The 19353-nt window shown below is 36.8% G+C and overlaps 2 protein-coding genes across 3 annotated transcripts in view; one reads left to right on the top strand and one right to left on the bottom strand.

Annotated features, from left to right (window-relative positions):
* The window catches only part of LOC134796348 (protein kinase C, brain isozyme), a 331434-nt gene extending 328732 nt beyond the window's left edge, over positions 1-2702 (top strand). The window contains exons 11-14 of the mRNA XM_063768502.1: positions 200-426; positions 1293-1457; positions 1880-2040; positions 2409-2702. Of these exons, the coding sequence (XP_063624572.1) occupies positions 200-426; positions 1293-1457; positions 1880-2032 (545 nt within the window). The 3' untranslated portion in view covers positions 2033-2040; positions 2409-2702. The remainder of the gene's footprint in view (positions 1-199; positions 427-1292; positions 1458-1879; positions 2041-2408) is intronic.
* Positions 2703-13329: 10627 nt separating this feature from the next.
* Positions 13330-19136, bottom strand: LOC134796426 (tetratricopeptide repeat protein 36). 2 transcript variants are annotated; one of them, XM_063768629.1, is made up of 4 exons: positions 18942-19136; positions 18090-18272; positions 16126-16295; positions 13487-13637 (listed from the first exon to the last, which is right to left on the bottom strand). In XM_063768629.1, exons 1-4 carry the CDS (start codon positions 19060-19062, stop codon positions 13533-13535), a joined length of 579 nt encoding a protein of 192 aa, XP_063624699.1. In that variant the 5' UTR covers positions 19063-19136; the 3' UTR covers positions 13487-13532. The 2 variants fall into 2 exon arrangements, 1 of the variants encoding a protein (XP_063624699.1); XR_010144925.1 differs by lacking the exons at positions 16126-16295; positions 18090-18272; positions 18942-19136 and adding an exon at positions 15900-16019 and having other exon boundaries at positions 13330-13637.
* Between the last annotated feature and the right edge of the window lie 217 nt (positions 19137-19353).

The following is a 19353-nucleotide window of genomic DNA, read 5'->3' as shown; positions in this document are numbered from 1 at the left end:
ATTTAAAACTTGCTACAAACTTAGGTCGCTGTTATAGAGAAACGAAATTAACCGCGTAGCCAAATTTCTACCGGCTTTCTTGACAAGTCGAATCTGTTTTTCCATGCCTGGTACTCTTGGCGCTACAACACTATTATTTAATGATTTCTAATCAGACGTCACCAAGTCTATTTACAAATCAAGAAATTACTTATTCCAGGCATCAACGGCGACAAGACCACTAAGACCTTCTGCGGAACCCCCGACTACATCGCACCAGAGATCATCCTCTACCAACCGTACGGGAAGTCCGTGGACTGGTGGGCGTACGGCGTGCTGCTGTACGAGATGTTGGTGGGACAGCCGCCATTTGATGGCGAAGATGAGGAGGAATTGTTCGCTGCTATCACTGATAATAGCGTGTCGTACCCCAAAACACTTAGCAAGGTAAGATACATATGGCCTTGAAGGTTAACTCAGGGTTAACACGAGTTCCCATTAGGGATCAGAACCAGAGATGCACCGGATATTCGGTTACTATCCGATATCCGGCCTTTATTTTAATAATCGGCCGGATACCGGATAGTGACCTACTATCCGGCCGGATAACGGATAGTACCTAAATTTGCTTGATTTCGGAGTAAAAAAATTGGATTTAAGAAACAGTCACGGTCATAACATCAGGTATTCGGCCAAACAACTTACTGTTGCATCTCTAATCAGAAAATTCGTTGATATCGATTAACCGTTCGAAAATCCTCCTTCCTTCGAAAGCACAATCATAATGATAACTCGTATTATTTCCCCAAAGTTAACCCATATACCTGTTATTATGCTGTGGGTTTGAGAAATAATTTAAAATAATATTTTTCAACCTTTTTGGGTAAAATTTGCACTAGCCTACTTAAGTGCGCCTACTACCTATTATGTTGTGTTTTGTTTAGTTGAGATACAAACTACAAAGGCAAGCATCAACATTTTCTAGACCTGCAGAAACTCTTAACAATAAATTTACTTACTTAATGGCGCAGCGACCCAAAATGAGCCTTGGCCTCCGACACGAGTATACGCCAGTTGTCTCGAGCCTGTGCCATCTCCCGGCCGCTGGGCCTCAAGGCGTGGAGGAATGTCCCGCGGTTGGTGGACGGGGGAATAGTCGGTAGCACAGCCTAGCTACGCTATCCGGCCAAATCCGATAGACTCGCTGACCAACGTAGGATGTGGTCCTCCAGCATAATGGGGGTTATGCGGCGTGTTAAATGGAAAAAAAAACTTTACTTTATACAAATTCTTATCGTGTGCTATCCCTACAGGAAGCCAAGGACGCGTGCAAGACGTTCCTAATGAAGAACCCTCAGAAGCGGCTCGGCTGTGGCCTCAAGGGCGAGGAAGACGTGCGCACGCACCCGTTCTTCCGCCGCATCGACTGGGCGCGCATCGAGGCGCGCGACGTGCAGCCACCCTTCAAGCCTAAGATCGTGAGTAGCTTTACAACCGACCCTATACACAGACTACGCGCTAGTCTTTGCTCACGACTTTAAATATTAATGCTTCTTCCTCTTCCTCCTTGCGTCGTATTCCTCAATATTGAGGGTCGTGACCTCCCTTTTGTATCACTTTCTCTCTTACGATATTTTTCCATCTGTTTCTGTCTTTGGGGATGTGGAGAGCCATGTGAACTGTCCAGTCAAGAGCGGTGCGGATCTGGTCAGACCAACTGCGTCCACGTCCAGGTCTCCAGGTCTTTTCCCATCCACTTTCCTTGCAATATGACCGAAGTATTCGAGGACTCTGCGAGTCTGCATAGACATTCGGATGGCAGCCGCGACGAGATTTTGAATAATGATTAGCTGGTCACAAAAACATTAAAAATAAATGGAGATTTTACTTGTTATTCCAGAAACATCGCAAAGACGTGTCCAACTTCGACAAGCAGTTCACCACGGAGAAGACCGAGCTGACGCCCACCGACAAACTCTTCATGATGAATCTCGACCAGACGGAGTTCATGGGATTCTCTTTCCTCAACCCCGAATATGTGCAGCACGTCTGAACGTTCAGGTAGGTAATACAAGTTTTATAGTCTGTCAAACAACTTTGTCAGTGGAAAAAGGCACGAAGTTCGAATTTTGTATGGGAGGTCTCAAATTTGCCACCTTTCAATTTGTGATCTAAAAAACTTAGTATATGTTTACTTTGTGAATAATCTACAAACGGCACATGTCTAAACCCTAATGGCTTCTCTACACCATCGGCAATGATGGTCCATTACAAAATGGGCGACGATTCCATCGTGTGGGCATGCGCACAATCATGGCCGCCACTTCCTTTGATGTTTGCCCGAAAACCGACATAATGGCGAGTACGCTCCATCATCATTTAAACTTAAGTTTTGCTTTTTTGTCTCATATTATCCAATTTTTTTGCAGGGTTGATCTTCTCTCCAATATCGACGCTGGCGCGAAATCGGCATCGGTTTCTGAACGTGAGCTCTCTCTATCTCTGTCGCTCTCACGGCGCCTGCCGTTCATTATCTCACTTCGACTATGAACTGTTCCGTTCGAAAACTATGATCTGTAATTTGTATTCGTTAATATGTTGACGGAATCGTAACTTGGAATTTTTAGAAACACCATTTTTTCGTAGGTGTAAGTATAAGATGTAATTTAATCGTTTGCTCATTTTATACCTAAAATGTTTATTTACCCATCCATTAAGACATGACAAAAGTATATTAATCTATTTATTTTGTTTACTGGTTTTTCAGTACAATAAATTCGTTATCTCAACGAATTTCAATCAAAGCAATACTAATCGGAATTAACTTTTAGGTATTACTAAGATAATACATATAGGTACTTTATTGTTACTGTCTTACCTTTGACATTTTTTTGACAGACAAAATGACAGTAAGTACTACTTTTATTTCTGTAAATTTTTGACTTTTATAACACCAAATCATGTTTATTTTTATTTTTACTCTGAATATCGTATCTTGGGGCCACTTGGTATTAATAAATGTTAGTGACACGTTTGATGCCATTTGTCAATGGATTATCGATCTAATCTTAAGTTAATAGGGATTATATTAGTTTGGCAATGTTGACAGATGGTGTCTTCAGAGGGCCTGCCGCTAACATCGAAGTTCGCAAATTGCGGGTATCTGTCTCTTTTACTCCAATTAAGGCGTAGTTAGAGTGACAGAGCAAGATGCCCGCAATTTACGAATTTCGAGGTTAGGGATAGGCCCTCAACTCCAACGCATCTCACATTGTCATAACATATCAGTGTTAATTGTAAAAATATGAATAATTCAGTGTCGTGTCTAGTGGGTGGTATTATATTTGATAAGTCTTTGAAAATATTTTTCCTTTTATTTAATAATTGTTTATATTATTGAAGCTCACTGTATTCGAATCTCAGGAGTTCTAAGACCACTTTTTTAATCAATTTTGTTTCAATTTAAGATCAATTGTTTATACGAGTTTAATTCTAAGGCCATTTTCGTATGTAGATTTTATCTATAGTTACCGTTTTGGCCATGAAATCATTTTGAATCGGCTGTATTAAGTTTACATTGTCTATGGTTTGTTGAATTGTTTTACGAATCATTTTTACAATCATAAATTTACTGTGCTGGCCATATTTTACATATCGGCGTATACTCATGAAAAAAAAAACAAAATAAGAGCGTTAACACACGTTCGAACACGACCAGACAACCACGACCTTGGTGCGATCCGTACCTACCGTGTTCGATCCTGGAAAAAGCAGTTCGCCGTACTGATGAATATTACTCTCACTATCTCTCTCGTTCTAACACATAGATAGAGATATAAAATTCCGATATGAAGCAAACATGTGCATTAGCGAAACTTAAGTTCAGCTTCAAATACAATTTTAACGGCCAGTACAGGTAATTTATGGTACTTTTTACCGTGATTACATTTTGTGATCTTTGATTTAATCATGTTTGGCGTGAATGTGTATGTATGTGTGTAATGTGTACTTCGTTTTTCTATATGGGTTTGTGGTGTGATAAGATCAGTTAGATGGATATTATACATGGTATGTAGAATTATGTAGAATGAGGAAGCGATCTATATATCTTTTTATTAGAGTCGCTGATGTGTTTGAACTATCTCATCGCACCACCATCCAGATTACATTTGCCAAAATCACACGACGTGTTTCTGTATCACTAGAAGGGGTTGTACTGTCTGCCCTTTAGTATAGTCGGTGCATGATGAAGTATAACATTAATCTTTACATATGACAATTATTTTAAACGGGTTACTCACTCATTATTAAGACGACTCGACATGTTTCGACTGGAGCACTGACTGCAGCGTTCGTCTAATCGAGCGCGTGACGTGTACTCTTGTACACTGTACTTGACGTGTACTCTTGTACACTGTAGGTACTTGACGTGTACTTCTTGTACACTGTACTTGACGTGTAGGTATTTATCTCTAATCACATTCGTGCCAGTGACACATGGACTGTGTCTTGCCATATTTAAACGGAAAATTGGTAGGAAAAGGTAAAAAATAGTGGCACCGAAAACGTTAAAATTCGTGAGTATGAAACTTCTCTATCGAATTTAGACAATCCAAAAATACTGTATACTTTTTTTATGACTTTCAGTTCGTTTAACATCTCACGAAACCGCCGCCAAAAAGTTGCTGCCATATCGTAGTTTACACTCTCATTTTAAAACTATGTACATGCTTTAATTACATGGAACTTGGCATGAACATTCAAGTAACATATATTTACTTATACTAGCTTTCGTTAAAGCGATGGCGGACTAGCGGTAAGAGCGTGCGACTTTCAATCCGGAGGTCGCGTGTTCAAACCCCGGCTCGTAACAATGAGTTTTTCGGAACTTATGTACGAAATATCATTTAATATTTACCAGTTGCTTTTCGGTGAAGGAAAACATCGTGAGGAAACCGGACTAATCCCAATAAGGCCTAGTTTCCCCTCTGGGTTGGAAGGTCAGATGGCAGTCGCTTTCGTAAAAACTAGTGCCTACGTCAATTCTTGGGATTAGTTGTCAATCGGACCCCAGGCTCCCATGAGCCGTGGCAATGCCGGGATAACGCGAGGAAGAAGACTAATTTTCGTTGCTAAAAAACGTTAGGTATACAAAAAAAATTGTATTACAATTTCTAATTAAACATGATATACTCGTAATACTTTCTACTTCGATTATATGGCGGCTGCTAGGTTCGTGTGACTCTTAACCTCCTAAGGCCCAGTCATACAAATGAAAAATCCAGAATTTGCCACTAAAATTTGAACCTTTAGTGCAGGGAATAGAGTTGATTTTGGTTTTGTTTGAAAATTGAACGAAACAATACAAATGCGACTCTGTTCCAATTGAATATGATTTAAATTTCATCGAACTGAATAAGTACTATAGGTAGGAACTTGGGCCTTAGGAGGAAAAGATGATTTTTATGATCGTGAATGGGGAGTTCAACACAGTGAAATTAATTAAAGTAGTGACATGAGGTTGTTTTAGATACCGTTGTGTGAGTTTTGACAATGCTGACAATCGTCTACTAAAATAGCCTTACTAACTTAATTAATAATAACGTATATTAAATAAAAAATACATTTAAAAGTGTAACGCTCTTGCTAGATTAAAATGTATGTGAATTTAAAAGAAAAAGCATTTGATTCTAAATTGAATTGTAATAAAATGACATTTTAGGTGTTCTTATCATTTCTAAGTCTTAAAACTTTATTTTTAGCCGTTGAATCTTTTTACCGCCTTTTTTAAATTTAGTGTTCAATTTAAATTGAATGCTAAATCAAGCGTAGTTATCGTACGTCATTACGATATTCCTTTTTATGAACATGAAATTTTTTAAACCTTGGCGGTGAAAAGGTTATCTTGTACCGACTTTTGTAAAAGGTAAAAACGGCTTTGTATTGTAAAATTAGCACGGCTTAGAAGTCCTAGCAAAGATTTTTTAGAATTAATTGTAGGCTTAGGTTAGCACTCTGGCTCATTTTGTCTGTCCTCTAGGTATTTTAACTAAAATAAACAAAATGCGACTTTTTATTGCAAGAACTAAATCATTATTTAACTAAAACTATTAAGCCTATATTGTATACAAAATAATAGAGAATCTAACATTGTCGAAATTAGTTTTTTTTTCATCAAAGGCATTTAGATATATGTTATATATTGATCTGCACTATTGCGATGTATTGCTTAATGTAAACCGCTCGACTGCTGTGTAAATCTCTAAATATGTAATATATTAGTAAGTTTGTTTAGAAAAATGAGCCAGAATAGGTTTAAATCAGCTGGAGAGGGAGACAACGTAGCGAGCGGACGCTCACCCACGAACGCGAATGTTCGCTCACCCGCGAACGCGAATGTTCGCACCCCACACCACCCTTTGAAGTTGAGGCATTGTTATGAAATAAGTTCAATGATATTTAGATTAGAACTGTGACAAAATAATTAAACGATTCTTATTACGAAAAACATACCCAACAAACATTGACCCGAATACATCACAATATCTATTCAACCAATCGCGGGCCCAATATTACAGGGTTCTATATTACATTTTCAAGATAGTTGAAATTCGACTTAATGTCACTATGATAGTGTTCAAATTTCAGTTCGATAAAAGTGAAACATAGAACCCTGTAATAGTGGGTCATCGCAGTCACGTCATCGGCCAGCCAAAAAATAACCCTTAAAGTTTGTTAAATTAATTTTTAAGGGTTTTGCCGCCCTTATCGGCCCCGCCCGGTAGGATTCGAAGGGTGAACTGACACGAGTAAAACTGACAATTATCTTTTTGACGCTGTTCATTCATGAGACTGGCAGGTAAAATCTGAAAGTCGACATCTTTAGTCATGAAAGGGAACTGAAACGGTTCAGTCGATAATACTTATGTCATAACAATGTTTTCTGCTCATCAACCTCCACCCAGCTTTTAACATACTTTTTTAGACGCAAATCAAACATTTTCATTTATTTAAACATCCTGCATAAATCCAAATAGGTAGTATTTCTATTTAAAAGGGCAATATACAGTCACTGGTAGCTGAAATGGTAAGAAATAACAGCATACAAGTATAGCTGGTCAAACAACTTTGTCAATAGAAAAGGCGCGATATTCAAATTTTCTATGGGACGATAAGCCTTGCCGCGTACATTTTTTAAATTTGTCGCCATTTTCTACTGACGGAAATGGCTTGACAGGCTATATTTAACAATTTATCAGTACCAGTGACCAGCATTTACATAGAAAACAAAGGAATAGTCTAGCGACTGCGAATCAACAAATCTTTGTCACTACTCATGGCATAACAGCATATATTTACCTACTTTATATCATATTCAAAATATATAAATTAGACTTATTAAGATTTATCGGTATTTATGAATTACTATAAGATATTTATGAACTTAATATTTCAAGCATAATAAGTATTATACATATATATAATAATGTATTTCAAAACATTGATCATGTATTTGTATACCTTATCAAACTAAATGAAATTCTATATTAGGTAATCATTCTCATTTTCGACGATAGTCATCTTAACTGGAGTTTAATAGAAAAGGCAAATAATGTAAACAAATTATAACAGGTTTTCATTAAAATTTTAATAATAAACATATATTTTAACTAAAAATTGATTTTTAATAAAAGGTTTACCTAAGTATTATTGATAAAATCATGGTTGTACACAAAAAGTGCGAGATTGCGAAGAACTTTTCCATTGAACTCCACTTTCGTTATGAGAGAAATAATGTTTAATGTACTTATTATATCGTTGATGAAATTGTCATTTGTTTAAGTAATATGTACAAAAAATATTCAAGTAATAATCGGTAGAACGAGTTCGAATTTGTCGGGGTTTTTAAGGTATTTACTGTTATGCCAAAGAGCGACGTACTAGCGACATCTAGTAGATTGTTTTGAGCCCATTCGCAGTTCCTACATTATTCCCAATTGTAGAATTTGCATTTCATTTTACATATTAGTGTTTGCTAGCTTATTCCTCTTCCCTTCATTTCTCTGACTTGGTCAGTTAGTAAAATAGTTAAAAGTTTATGAAACTTATAGTAATCGTATTTATCTTAATCAATCATTATTATAAGATCTCACTTGTAAATAAGCATAGGCGTATTAACTTGCTGGTCATTTTGTCTCTAAGTATTACTAATTAGCTGTGAATAAATTTTGCTTTTACTTTAAAACAATAATTCGCTCCTATTGTGAAATTTCCACGTTTTATTTTAAAACACCATATCTGTATTACATTAAGTATTTTACTTTACTTATCATTAATAATTATTGTTATGTGTTCAGTGAGAAATTAGTTATAAAACTTTGATATTATTTGATAGGCTAGCGTATGTTAAGCATTAGTTTGCTCTTACTAAGACACTGCTGTTACCTAATTATATTGAAATAACTTTGTCACAGTTACTTTGCTGGAAGTAGATCTTAGGTAATATACCTAACTGTTACACGTACGTGAGATGAATAATTTGTATCTTCATTTAGTCCTATCTCGAATATAAAGGCCATTGCAATATGGCCCAACCTATTCGGTAGTGTACCTACTACCAACTTTTTTTCATCCGTGTGAAAATGTTCATGAAAGAATAGGCCTAAACCTTTATTTAGATTAAGCCCGTAGTTAATACAGGTGTTTAGTATACTTTTTAAAATATTTTACTATTGAATATTTGAAAGATATAAAAGATTTTACATTGACGATGTTGTTGCAAGCACCATCACCTGTGCCAAATTGTATTTGTAAATATTTTTCCACGATATTAGATTGAATTTAAAATTACGAATAACCAATTTTTACTTACCTTTATTCTACTTCTTACTAGCGGTGTCGATAGACTATGAGTAGAAGGTACGGGTTTTCTGCTAGAACGTTAGCTTAACCGCATTATTGTATCTGTTTTAAGTCTATTATAAAAGCTATAACAGACGGGCTTACCGGACCTTAGTCCAAGTCCTGTTCGATCGAAGGTGGTCCGACGTACGTCCGTTAAGGACGCAGCTATAAGTTAGAACGAGAAAGAGATATGCTGACCGGATCAAGTTGGCGGTCCGGTGCGCCCGTCTGTTACAGCGTCAAGTTTCAGTCACTAGCTTATGAGTGCGAAAGAAATTTTAACTTATATATGCACGATAGCTAATGTACTAAAGGGGCTAGTAAAATATATATGTCGCAATCAGTTCGAGTTGGAGAACTAGTTATAGGCTAGAAATAGGTAGACTCGCTACCTCTCTCTAACTTATAAATAACTCTTCTTAGATAATATGTAACTAGCCAAAGTAGTACCGGTATTATAGTAAAGGAAATATTTAAGTTTTCCTACTATAGTATCGTAACTGTAATACTCCAATTTAGTAAAATGATTTTACCTTTAATTACTCTTAGTTGTAAAAAAAGTCGTCACAAAATGTCTGCGACATTGTACGGTCCGGCATATCATAGTAATCATTAGAAAAAGGCGCGAAATAAGTAGGTACCTATTCAAAATCAAGTTGGTAGGTGTGGAACCTTCATTTGTTCATATCGTGCGCTTTTCTAGTAACAAATGTAACAGTGCCTGGGTTGGTCGTTGACATTTTAGAAATAATTATCCATCGCTATCGACCACTAGCAACATGTAGAAATTGTTTCACCTTTATATATACCATTTACTTATTGCACGTTTTCCATTAATTTAAGTAATAATGTAAAACGTATTGTGTCGGATATGTGACACGAGTGCTATTTGGACCTTTGCCTAAATAACTACAAATCTTAATATCTATAGGCCAAAAAATGCATTTGAGATGGCAAGCTGACACTTTAAATTTTTGATTTTTAAATCTAAAAGTTTTCATTGGGTAGCTTGAGCCGGAAATGAACTAACACCTGATTACTGAAAATAGTATTTCCATTTTATCTCCAATGCGTTACCACATGTATAAAATGTGCCAAAACAATTCATAAATCGCCTAACACAGTAAAATACCAAAGACAACAAATTAAAATAAAACTCTTCCACGTAGCTTTTATAATTATAACATTAATGTTTAAAGTGCACTTTCAATTTGTGTTATCTATGGTTGACGCTTTTGGAAAGAAATAAAAAGCGTCTATGAATTTTATGAAATTTTAATGGTTGTGTGTGGAAATTTGACTAACAAAAATATCTTCTTTATACAATAAATTTCTGCACATGATCTTCATTTAGTATATTTATGAGATTTTATTGCATATTCTAAGTAATATTTAGTGTAGTTAACGATATTTCGATTTGTAGTAACATTTGTCATTTTCAAAATGTAAAATTGTCATTTTCGATGATATTGGGTCGGTCTGGATCGCTCGGGGGCAAATACCTCCGTTTGAGTGGTTGTATGGAATTTTCTTGAAAGTGGATGTCGATTGTATTCAACAATATAAATTTCTAATCCATTAGATTTTGTGAGTTTTATTTTCCTCTCCACTATGAGCACAACATGATTGGTATAGGTTTTTTTAAGTAGGTAGGCAGAACATAAAGAACTATCTTACATTTTCCTTTTCAACAGCCAAGCGACAAGTAAAATACGTATTAGAATCAGAGGGCAATTTTAAATCTACTATTAAATATATTAAAACGGGTCTAATGTATTTTAAATCGAAAATCGTTCGACATGATTCACTCCACATACCGAGAAGCATCATCGTGCTCCCATTGGTGGACCCAGTGGCGTAGCTAGGGGGGGGCGGCGGGGGCGGCCCGCCCCGGGTGTCACCCATTTGGGGGGTGACACCCGACCGTGAACATCAGTAGTGCCATCTATAAAAATTCGTAAAACTGTGGCAGATTGCATAATCGCCATTAAGGAAATAATATAGAATAGAATAGAATAGTTTTTTATTCGTAAACACACAGACAACAGACATACATTGAAAAAACATAGTGAAAAATAAAGTGTCACGAAATGGTCCCATCTCAGCATGTTGCTGGCGACTTCCAGCGCTGATCTTCCGATTAGACCATCAAGTGAGAAATAATCACGGAAGGTAACAGACAAAAAAATAAGTAAAGAAACATAAAATAAACCGAAAAATTGATTACACACATTTTACACAGCTAATACAAAAAAGAGATGAATTAAGTACACGGATTAACCGATCGAACTTGTACCATCCGGTCGGGTCACATCGTGGCGCGGCATTAGGCGCGCATAACTAGCGCCAGCGGTAGCTACACGAAATTAAATTCGATGACAGATTTGACAAACAATAAAGTGAGTGAATCTAATATAATATTATGTAAAATCTCAATCAGTTTTAACTTATATACAACCATGAGGAACCCGAGAGATTTTGACAGAATATTCCTGATCATATTTAAAGACTAAAATGTCCTATAAACTGTTTTGGAATTCGCCTAGTTTCATAGTCCAGTACCACCAGCATAGCAATGTACAAATTGCAGAACATTCCCAAAAAGCGGAAACGTTCTCGAGAATGTTCTCAGAACATTCCTGCAACATGGAAATTATTGTTCCGCCTACTTGGATTTTTTCCAAAACAAAATTTTTGTCATAGGAATCTAGAGGCCTCTATCTCCCGCCATGCTAAATCTCAGCGCGCTCGGACCAACTTGAAAAAATTAAAAAAAAAAAAAGGCGGCCATTTTGTTATTTTTAATGCAGTTTGTTTTGTCTCGGGGCCCTCTATGACATTTGGTCGAGCACCCCCCACCTATCACGCACCGTTTAAAAGTTGCCATACAAAATAAAAGTGGCCAGTTTTCCCGCAATTGTAGCATTTATTAAAAAAAAAATTTTTTCATAGGTATTTAGGGGACCCCGAGATTCCGTGACCAAAATATCAGCGCGCTAGGACAAACTTGAAAAAATTAAAAAAAAAGTAGGCCATATTGAAAAAAACATGGCGGCGTCAAAAACTGCCAGGATCCCTCTATGACATTTGGTCGAGCACCCCCCACCTAGGTCTGACCGTTTGGCCGGGCCGTCATACATTTTTCTGACCGGAAGCGGTAGACCAAAAGTCGGAATTTTCTGGGGGTAAGGATACTACACCTAAACTATCGTGAATATTCATGGTATAAACTACGATAAATAAATAAATTCTCGTTCTCGAGAACATTCTCAGTAGTTACCAAGAAATTCTCATGTGGAAAGTTTCGCAAGTTTGGAAAGTTTTTTTTAATTATGTGATTATTTCTGTAATTGACAAAAAAAAGTTAAAATTATTTTTGGGTGACAGTTTTACAAATTTACATTTTATGTACAAAAAATCGAAAAACAATTTTATTTTGGCGAAATTGACGTAAACTCTTTTAGTATATTTTCCTTATTTTGGCCTCAGAAATGCATGGTTAAAATCTCTCTGGGTTCCTGGTATGTAACAATAATATGTTGGCGCCTCGTAGGTTTTTTTATTCAGAAAGGTTTTTTTTTATTATGTGATTATTTCTGTAATTGAGAAGCTATGTCACTGTTTCTAATTGGGTGACTCTGGACTATTTGAAATTCATTGTGAAATGGGATTTTACAGAATCTCTTTCAAATCGCGCACTTGGCAAAAAAAGTTTTTTTTTTACGTAAATTATTTGTATATCTTTCACGGGACAATGATGACTCGGACCTTTGGGAGGCGTGCGCGGAGCCCAAGCCAACATGTAGATGCCCTTATGACACTTATGAAATGTGGGTTACACCGAGCGGATGCTGTCCTTGCCCGTGTCATAGAACGCGCGCAGAGGCAACACCCGCCAGGGTGTGGACTATTGAGAGTTCATGGAATCTAAAATGAAAGCGATGGAGTAAATTGTGAGCTATGGAATATTAAACGTAATTTTATAATTGTAAAATATTAAACATATTTTACAATTTTGATTGAATTTTGGGGTGACACTCACAATTTCCGCCCCGGGTGCCACCCATGCTAGCTACGCCACTGGGTGGACCGCCGCACTTAAAGACCAGGCTCATTGTCAGACTGACCTGTTTTAATATATTTAATGTCTGTGTTTCACGGAAGCATTGTTATTTAAAATGCCTATCTCCTTCCTGTCTAAATATACTTGGTCAATCAAATCATGTCGGTAGAAAAAGGTGGCAAATTTGAAAAAACGCGGGTTAGCAACACTGTTTTCGAATAATTCCAAAATCGCGTGTCATCTGTGTTTTATCTGTGGAATGTGGATCGTGAATGACAGCCATCTTGTTTGTTTAAATTCTGAATCGTTGCTATTTCAAGAGAAATTTCTGCTGTCACCATTAAATACCTAGATATTAAATAAGATTGAGCATGAACTGTACAATCATGCTCGTTGATCGTAAATATTTGTAACATTTGAGGTTATGTTAATTACATGTTTTGGTTCGATGTACATTGCTGCTTTTCTTAGCGCAAAAACTTATCTTTGTGTGTTGCCCTACTTCACTTTGCTGTACATTGCTACTGACATACTTTGCTTGACAGACTATATAATATACGAATTCAAATACTCAATTCCACCGTCCTTATTGCTCTGGCTCCGGGATGCCGGCCAACTTCACCTCTCCTCCCCTCATGACTTCACTCAACATCTGGTTGCAGAGAGCAGCGTAGGGATTCAGCTCGACCACCTGAAAAATGTTCAATGTTATATAATGTTGAGAGGAACGTGGACGACCACTTTTTCATACAAAGAGTTCCCATTTTCCTCTTTAGATATTGACATGATGGAAAATATTTTTTACACAAGTTTATGTATATTGACCATAGCTATGCCCCGTTTGACTTTTTAATACCTACCTATGAGAGTTAGGAGTTAATTTACATCAAATTGTGTAAAAATGTTTTCTATGAAGCTAAATATCTAGAAAGGAAAATGGGGATTAAGTTTGTATGGAGAAGCGTTCCTCAATTATCCTCTTAAAAAGGTGATAGACAGTGCGAGAACTCGCTTACGCGGTTTGATAGCTACATTGCCGTCTGCCGACTACTGACAGTACTTACTTACAGAGACAACCAATTCATTCGATCGATCAAATAGGTACTACGATTGTATCTAAACTTGTTCTTACGCCATCCAAATGAACCTTAAACGGTAATTCGCATAAAAGTCGCACAAGTTGGGCGCCATTGTGTCCCTATAATTAATCCGGCTCGAAGGACCATCTAAAATCTTATTGTCTGCTCCTAAGCTCCTCCTAAAGTATAAGTACTAGACGTGCGCGCCGCCGCGGCGCGCCGCCGCCATAAGGAGTCAGCGCGCCGCCGCCGCCGCCGGTAGTTTAAAATTCGCGCCGAGACAAAGCCCGCAAGAGTACAAATTTAAAATCAATGGACATAAAGCGCGTGCGACGTGCCCAGCTTTAGCGTTCCGACTGTTCCGTTTTGTTTTAAATTCATTGCTTGATTTATTTTAACCCTCAAATCGATAAAGTCCACTATAATGGACATCCCAAGAAAAAAATTCTGCACCAAATATTAAAGCATAGCGTTACTTTCCTCTGGTAACGTAGTTACACTACCAGAAAACTACTGCTACTACTAATACTACTTGAATGATATGTTAATTTTAAGTATGCTCATATAAGAAAATATTGGGAACCAGTGTGAACATAATCTTTTTGTCAAAGTCCTACAGAACGCAGAACTTGCAAGGAAGCATCCGACAGACTGACATTTTACCCATATTTCATTATTTTTTTTATATGACAGTATTAAGCAGCGTTAAAATAAAACGTGTAATAGGTTACTAACTGGTCTGTTTATTACGTGGCAATATGATTTACATAAAAATGTTTTTTGTTTATGGGTAAAACAAGTGTAAAAAGTGTAATGTCCATTATTTTGCCCGTTGTAATCGACAACATGCACGGCACTGTTGCTAAGTCCAATATGTTAGACGTTGCCTAGTATGCGAAGAGTAAAATTATTAAATTTTCTGGTAGTTTTTGAGGTAAATAAATTAAATAGCATGTTAGGTGTTTCAAAACATTTTAAAAAGTCATTTTTGCCGTATTACGTAATGAACCAAATAGATAAAAAAAATATTTTTATGGAGGTTTCCCTGTGGATGTGGTGTGTGTGTGTGTGTGTGTGTGTGTTTGTTTCCTGTTTGTGCGTGGATTTGTTTTCATCAAGAGACAGACCCGATTTCTCTTAAGAAATTTGTTAGTAAACTTTTGATAAAAGTGCATGCATTACTGTAAAAACCATTGCTAAGATGTTACTGCTACCTAGGATAACCCGCTGTTTGATTTAATGTTAAATAAATGACGTCAATGTCTGGTAAAATTTTACCACCTACGAGCTATAAAGTTATTCCAAAAATATAAAAATAATAGGTTTTACTTCAAAATTAAAAAATGCAATTATTCTATATTTATTAAAAAAAAACATGAATTGGACTAAAAAAACCTTATGCACATAAAGTAGGTAGTCTATACTCGGCAACGTTCAAAATACTGGACGTCTTTTCATTACGCGGCGTATCTTTTTATTTACACCGATCCTGGCAACGTCCAACATACTGACATATGTTTTTTTCATGATATTTCTACAAAAAATTAAAAAAAACGATGTAACACAGTTTTTTTTAGATTTTTCCCGTGTATATATTGAAAAGTTGAAAATCCCACGCCGCCGGCGTTACGCCGCCGCCGTGGATTTTTTCGTGGCGCGCCGCCGCCCGATTTTTTTCGACCGGCGCGCACGTCTAATAAGTACTTATTGTTAAAAAATAAGTGGATTGTGTGGCTAAATTTAGCCACACAAGCAATTTGGATGAACAAATTGAAATTGAGTATGGTGGTGGCAGTTGAGAATAGGTAAATATACCTAAGCAGCAGAACTTAGCAACGTCAGAGCCTGCGTATAGTCTAGATAGGTATATTCACCTGTTTCTTGGCGAATCCACTGCCAAGCTTGGCCGCCTCGAGGAACACTGGGCGGGCATCCTCACCCCGCTTTCGCAGGAGGACACCGCGCCGACACAGAGGTAGTGCGCGGCCTTTTGTGTCCGTTGCTTAACGAGCCATTACCCACCTAGGCTGCTTGCTTTAAGAATCATTAGAACCTGCTTCAGGACGACACTGACGACAGGTCCTACTACTCCATATTCACCTGTTTCTTGGCAAATCCACTGCCAAGCTTGGCCGCCTCGAGGAACGCTGGGCGGGCATCCTCACCCCGCTTTCGCAGGAGGACACCGCGCTGACACAGAGCTAGTGCGCGCGCTTTTGTTTTTCGTCCTGCCGTCAGCTGGAGTGCGCGGTCTAAGTCCGCCATGGCTTCTGAAATTACGAAATAAAACTTTATTACTTAGTACCGGCAATATCAAGCATATCGTATTAACAAAAATATCTGAACACGTACTTTAAATAATCAAACAAGCCCTATGTTTGTTACTAGCCAGTAGCCTATCACTGTTGAAATGCGTTTCTACAAGACTTTTAGGATGGCTCAAGAAGTGTTTGTCATGAAACATTAATCAGGAAACTTCATTATTACGGAGTTAGAGGATCGGCACTGAATTTACTTAAGTCCTACTTAAATGGTAGAATACAAAGGGTCGATGTGAATGGACAGCGATCACCTGGGTCATTGGTCTCTATGGGTGTACCACAGGGGTCAATATTGGGGCCTTTCCTGTTCCTTATCTACATAAATGACTTGCCATTCCTTGTTAAGACCCACCATGATATAGTATTGTTTGCAGACGACACCTCACTTATTTTCAAAGTCAAACGACAGCAACAAGCTTACAATGATGTAAACAATGCCATTTCAAAAGTAGTAAATTGGTTCAATGTTAATAATTTATTGTTAAATGAGAAAAAGACTAAATGTATTAAGTTTGTCACTAGTAGTAACGTAAGGCATGTGCAAACAAATGTCATTGTGAAGGATGAGGAATTGGAATTAGTTGATAGTACAGTTTTTCTTGGTATAACTTTAGATTCTAAACTCCAGTGGGGTCCCCATATTGCTACTCTTTCGAATAGACTGAGCTCTGCAGCTTTTGCAGTGAGCAAAATCCGTCAGTTAACTGACGTGAAAACAGCTCGATTAGTATATTTTAGTTACTTCCATAGCATTATGGCATATGGTATTTTACTGTGGGGCGGTGCTTCAGAGATAAATACCATTTTTGTTCTGCAGAAGAGGGCTATTCGAGCAATATACAAAATGAACCATAGAGACTCACTTAGAGATAAATTAAGGAAATTGACATAATGACAGTGCACTGTCAATACATTTATGAGAATATTCTGTATGTACATAAAAATATTGTAAATTTTAGGAAAAATTGTGAAATTCATAATATTAATACTAGAAATAAACATAAGCTCGCAGTGCCCTTCACTCGGCTCCATAAAATTAAAAAATCATTCATGGGTAATTGTGTAAGATTTTATAATAAACTTCCAATCCATATTACTGAATTATCTATTAATAAATTTAAGAATTATGTAAAGCGTAAACTTATTTCTAAAGCTTATTATACCACACAAGACTACATGAATGATATTATTACAACGTGGGATTAATTGTTATTCGAAATGATTATTTATTTATTAGGTATATTTGATTATTGATGAGGAAATGGATATTCCGATGTAATACTATCTACTTCTTTTGTTACTTATGCTTTTTTTTGACATTTAGATTTTATTCTAGAAATTCTAGACTAGTATTTTTTATACAATCTTTTTAATGTTTGACGATCCTTTTGTGAAATTCTTAGTGTTAAATTTGATATGTATAATAATCCAATTTTATTATGGAATAATATTAACATCAATAAATTGCTCTGATAATTAGATTAAGATTAATTACGATTCATAAGAGCTTGTTGCTAGGCCTACATGAATAAAGTATATTTTTGATTTGATTGATTTTGAACGCTACGGTACACAATCTTCAACATTTGAGTGACCGGAGTAAGGGACTGAGAAGAGTGAATTTATGAAAAAGGTTAAATCCTAAAAACGCAGCACAAATTGCCACTTTGGACTGACAACCTTATAAATCTTCCATATAAAAGTAAGTATATTTAAACCCTCAATCTACAATACACTACTTACCATCATCTTTCTTCATGAGACGCAAGAGCTGCGCCCTGTCATTGTACGCGGACGCGCGCTCCGGGGCTAACTCGACGCCTTTACTGAGCACCTCCAAGGCTTCGTCCAGTTTGCCTTCATTGGCTAATCGTACTCCTTGGGCGCAGAGTTGCACTGACTGCTTTTCAGCGTCGGTTGTTGCTTCTAAAACAAAGAAATGCAGAAAAAAATACACCTCTGTTCCTATTTTTTTTTAAGAATACCGGTGTCTATTTTTTTAAATTTCTGGTTGTTAGGTACCGTAAAATGGGGTGAGTTGGGTGAAATTTGACTTTCAAACCTCGATAAAATTTTATTTTTACATGTGAACACTGAATGGTGTATATAATAAGTGGTTCGGACGTTTGTATTTTATTTTGGGTAGTTCCATTTCATAACTTTGACGATAAAGAGGAAAACCCACCTCACCCCGTAGTGCCTCGTATTTGGGGTGAGAGGGTTTTTCATACAAAGGTGATTTTAGAAGATTGTTGGATCGATTTTTTATTATTATGAATATTACTATAGCTCCATTTTAAATTGGAATACATTCCTTTTGTAGCAGTAGCCTTAAAAACCCACCTCACCCCCCTCTCAATCCTTCTCTCCCCATTCATAACCCATAGCTCCCCGCGAAACCTACTCACCCCGTTTTACGGTACCTTTTTCCGTCTAAAACCGGCAGGCATTTGCTTCACCAATTTTCTAAACTTTCGGAAACAGAAAGGACAAATTAGAGGGAAGGAACCTATCAATCAAGTTTGAATCGATCAAGTGTAACTGTAAACAGACCGCCGCGTAGGTAATTTATGTAGGCACCTATTGTTAACTTACCATCATCTTCCTCCTCAAATGTGTCTTCATCCACATCAACATCAGCAATAGTAGCTGTGGGATCGAAAATACTCCTCAACACGGCCTTATCATGATCACTCAAGCCTTCTAAACCCGCCATTTAAAAAAAACTTTCTCAGTCTCGTTCGAAATTCAAACTTTTGATAATACTTTTACGTTATATCACGTATATTTTTTTATTACGCACAAATGCCAAAAATCACCAGTGTAGTTGTGCGTTTGTTACAGTTTTGAATTAAATGTAGTAATTTATTATTATATTATGACACAGACTTAGGTAGGTACTTATTTATCATTTTATTTGTGTTATTAAATTAATAAATTATATGTTAACCTTGTTTCACTAAAATAAAGCCTACCGTGCGCAACTGACTATGAGAACTGGGATTAT

The sequence above is a fragment of the Cydia splendana genome, chromosome 13, assembly GCF_910591565.1.
Source record: "Cydia splendana chromosome 13, ilCydSple1.2, whole genome shotgun sequence".
NCBI lineage: Eukaryota > Metazoa > Arthropoda > Insecta > Lepidoptera > Tortricidae > Cydia > Cydia splendana.
Note: the sequence above shows the minus strand (reverse complement) of the source record. Positions and strands in the feature narration are given on the sequence as shown.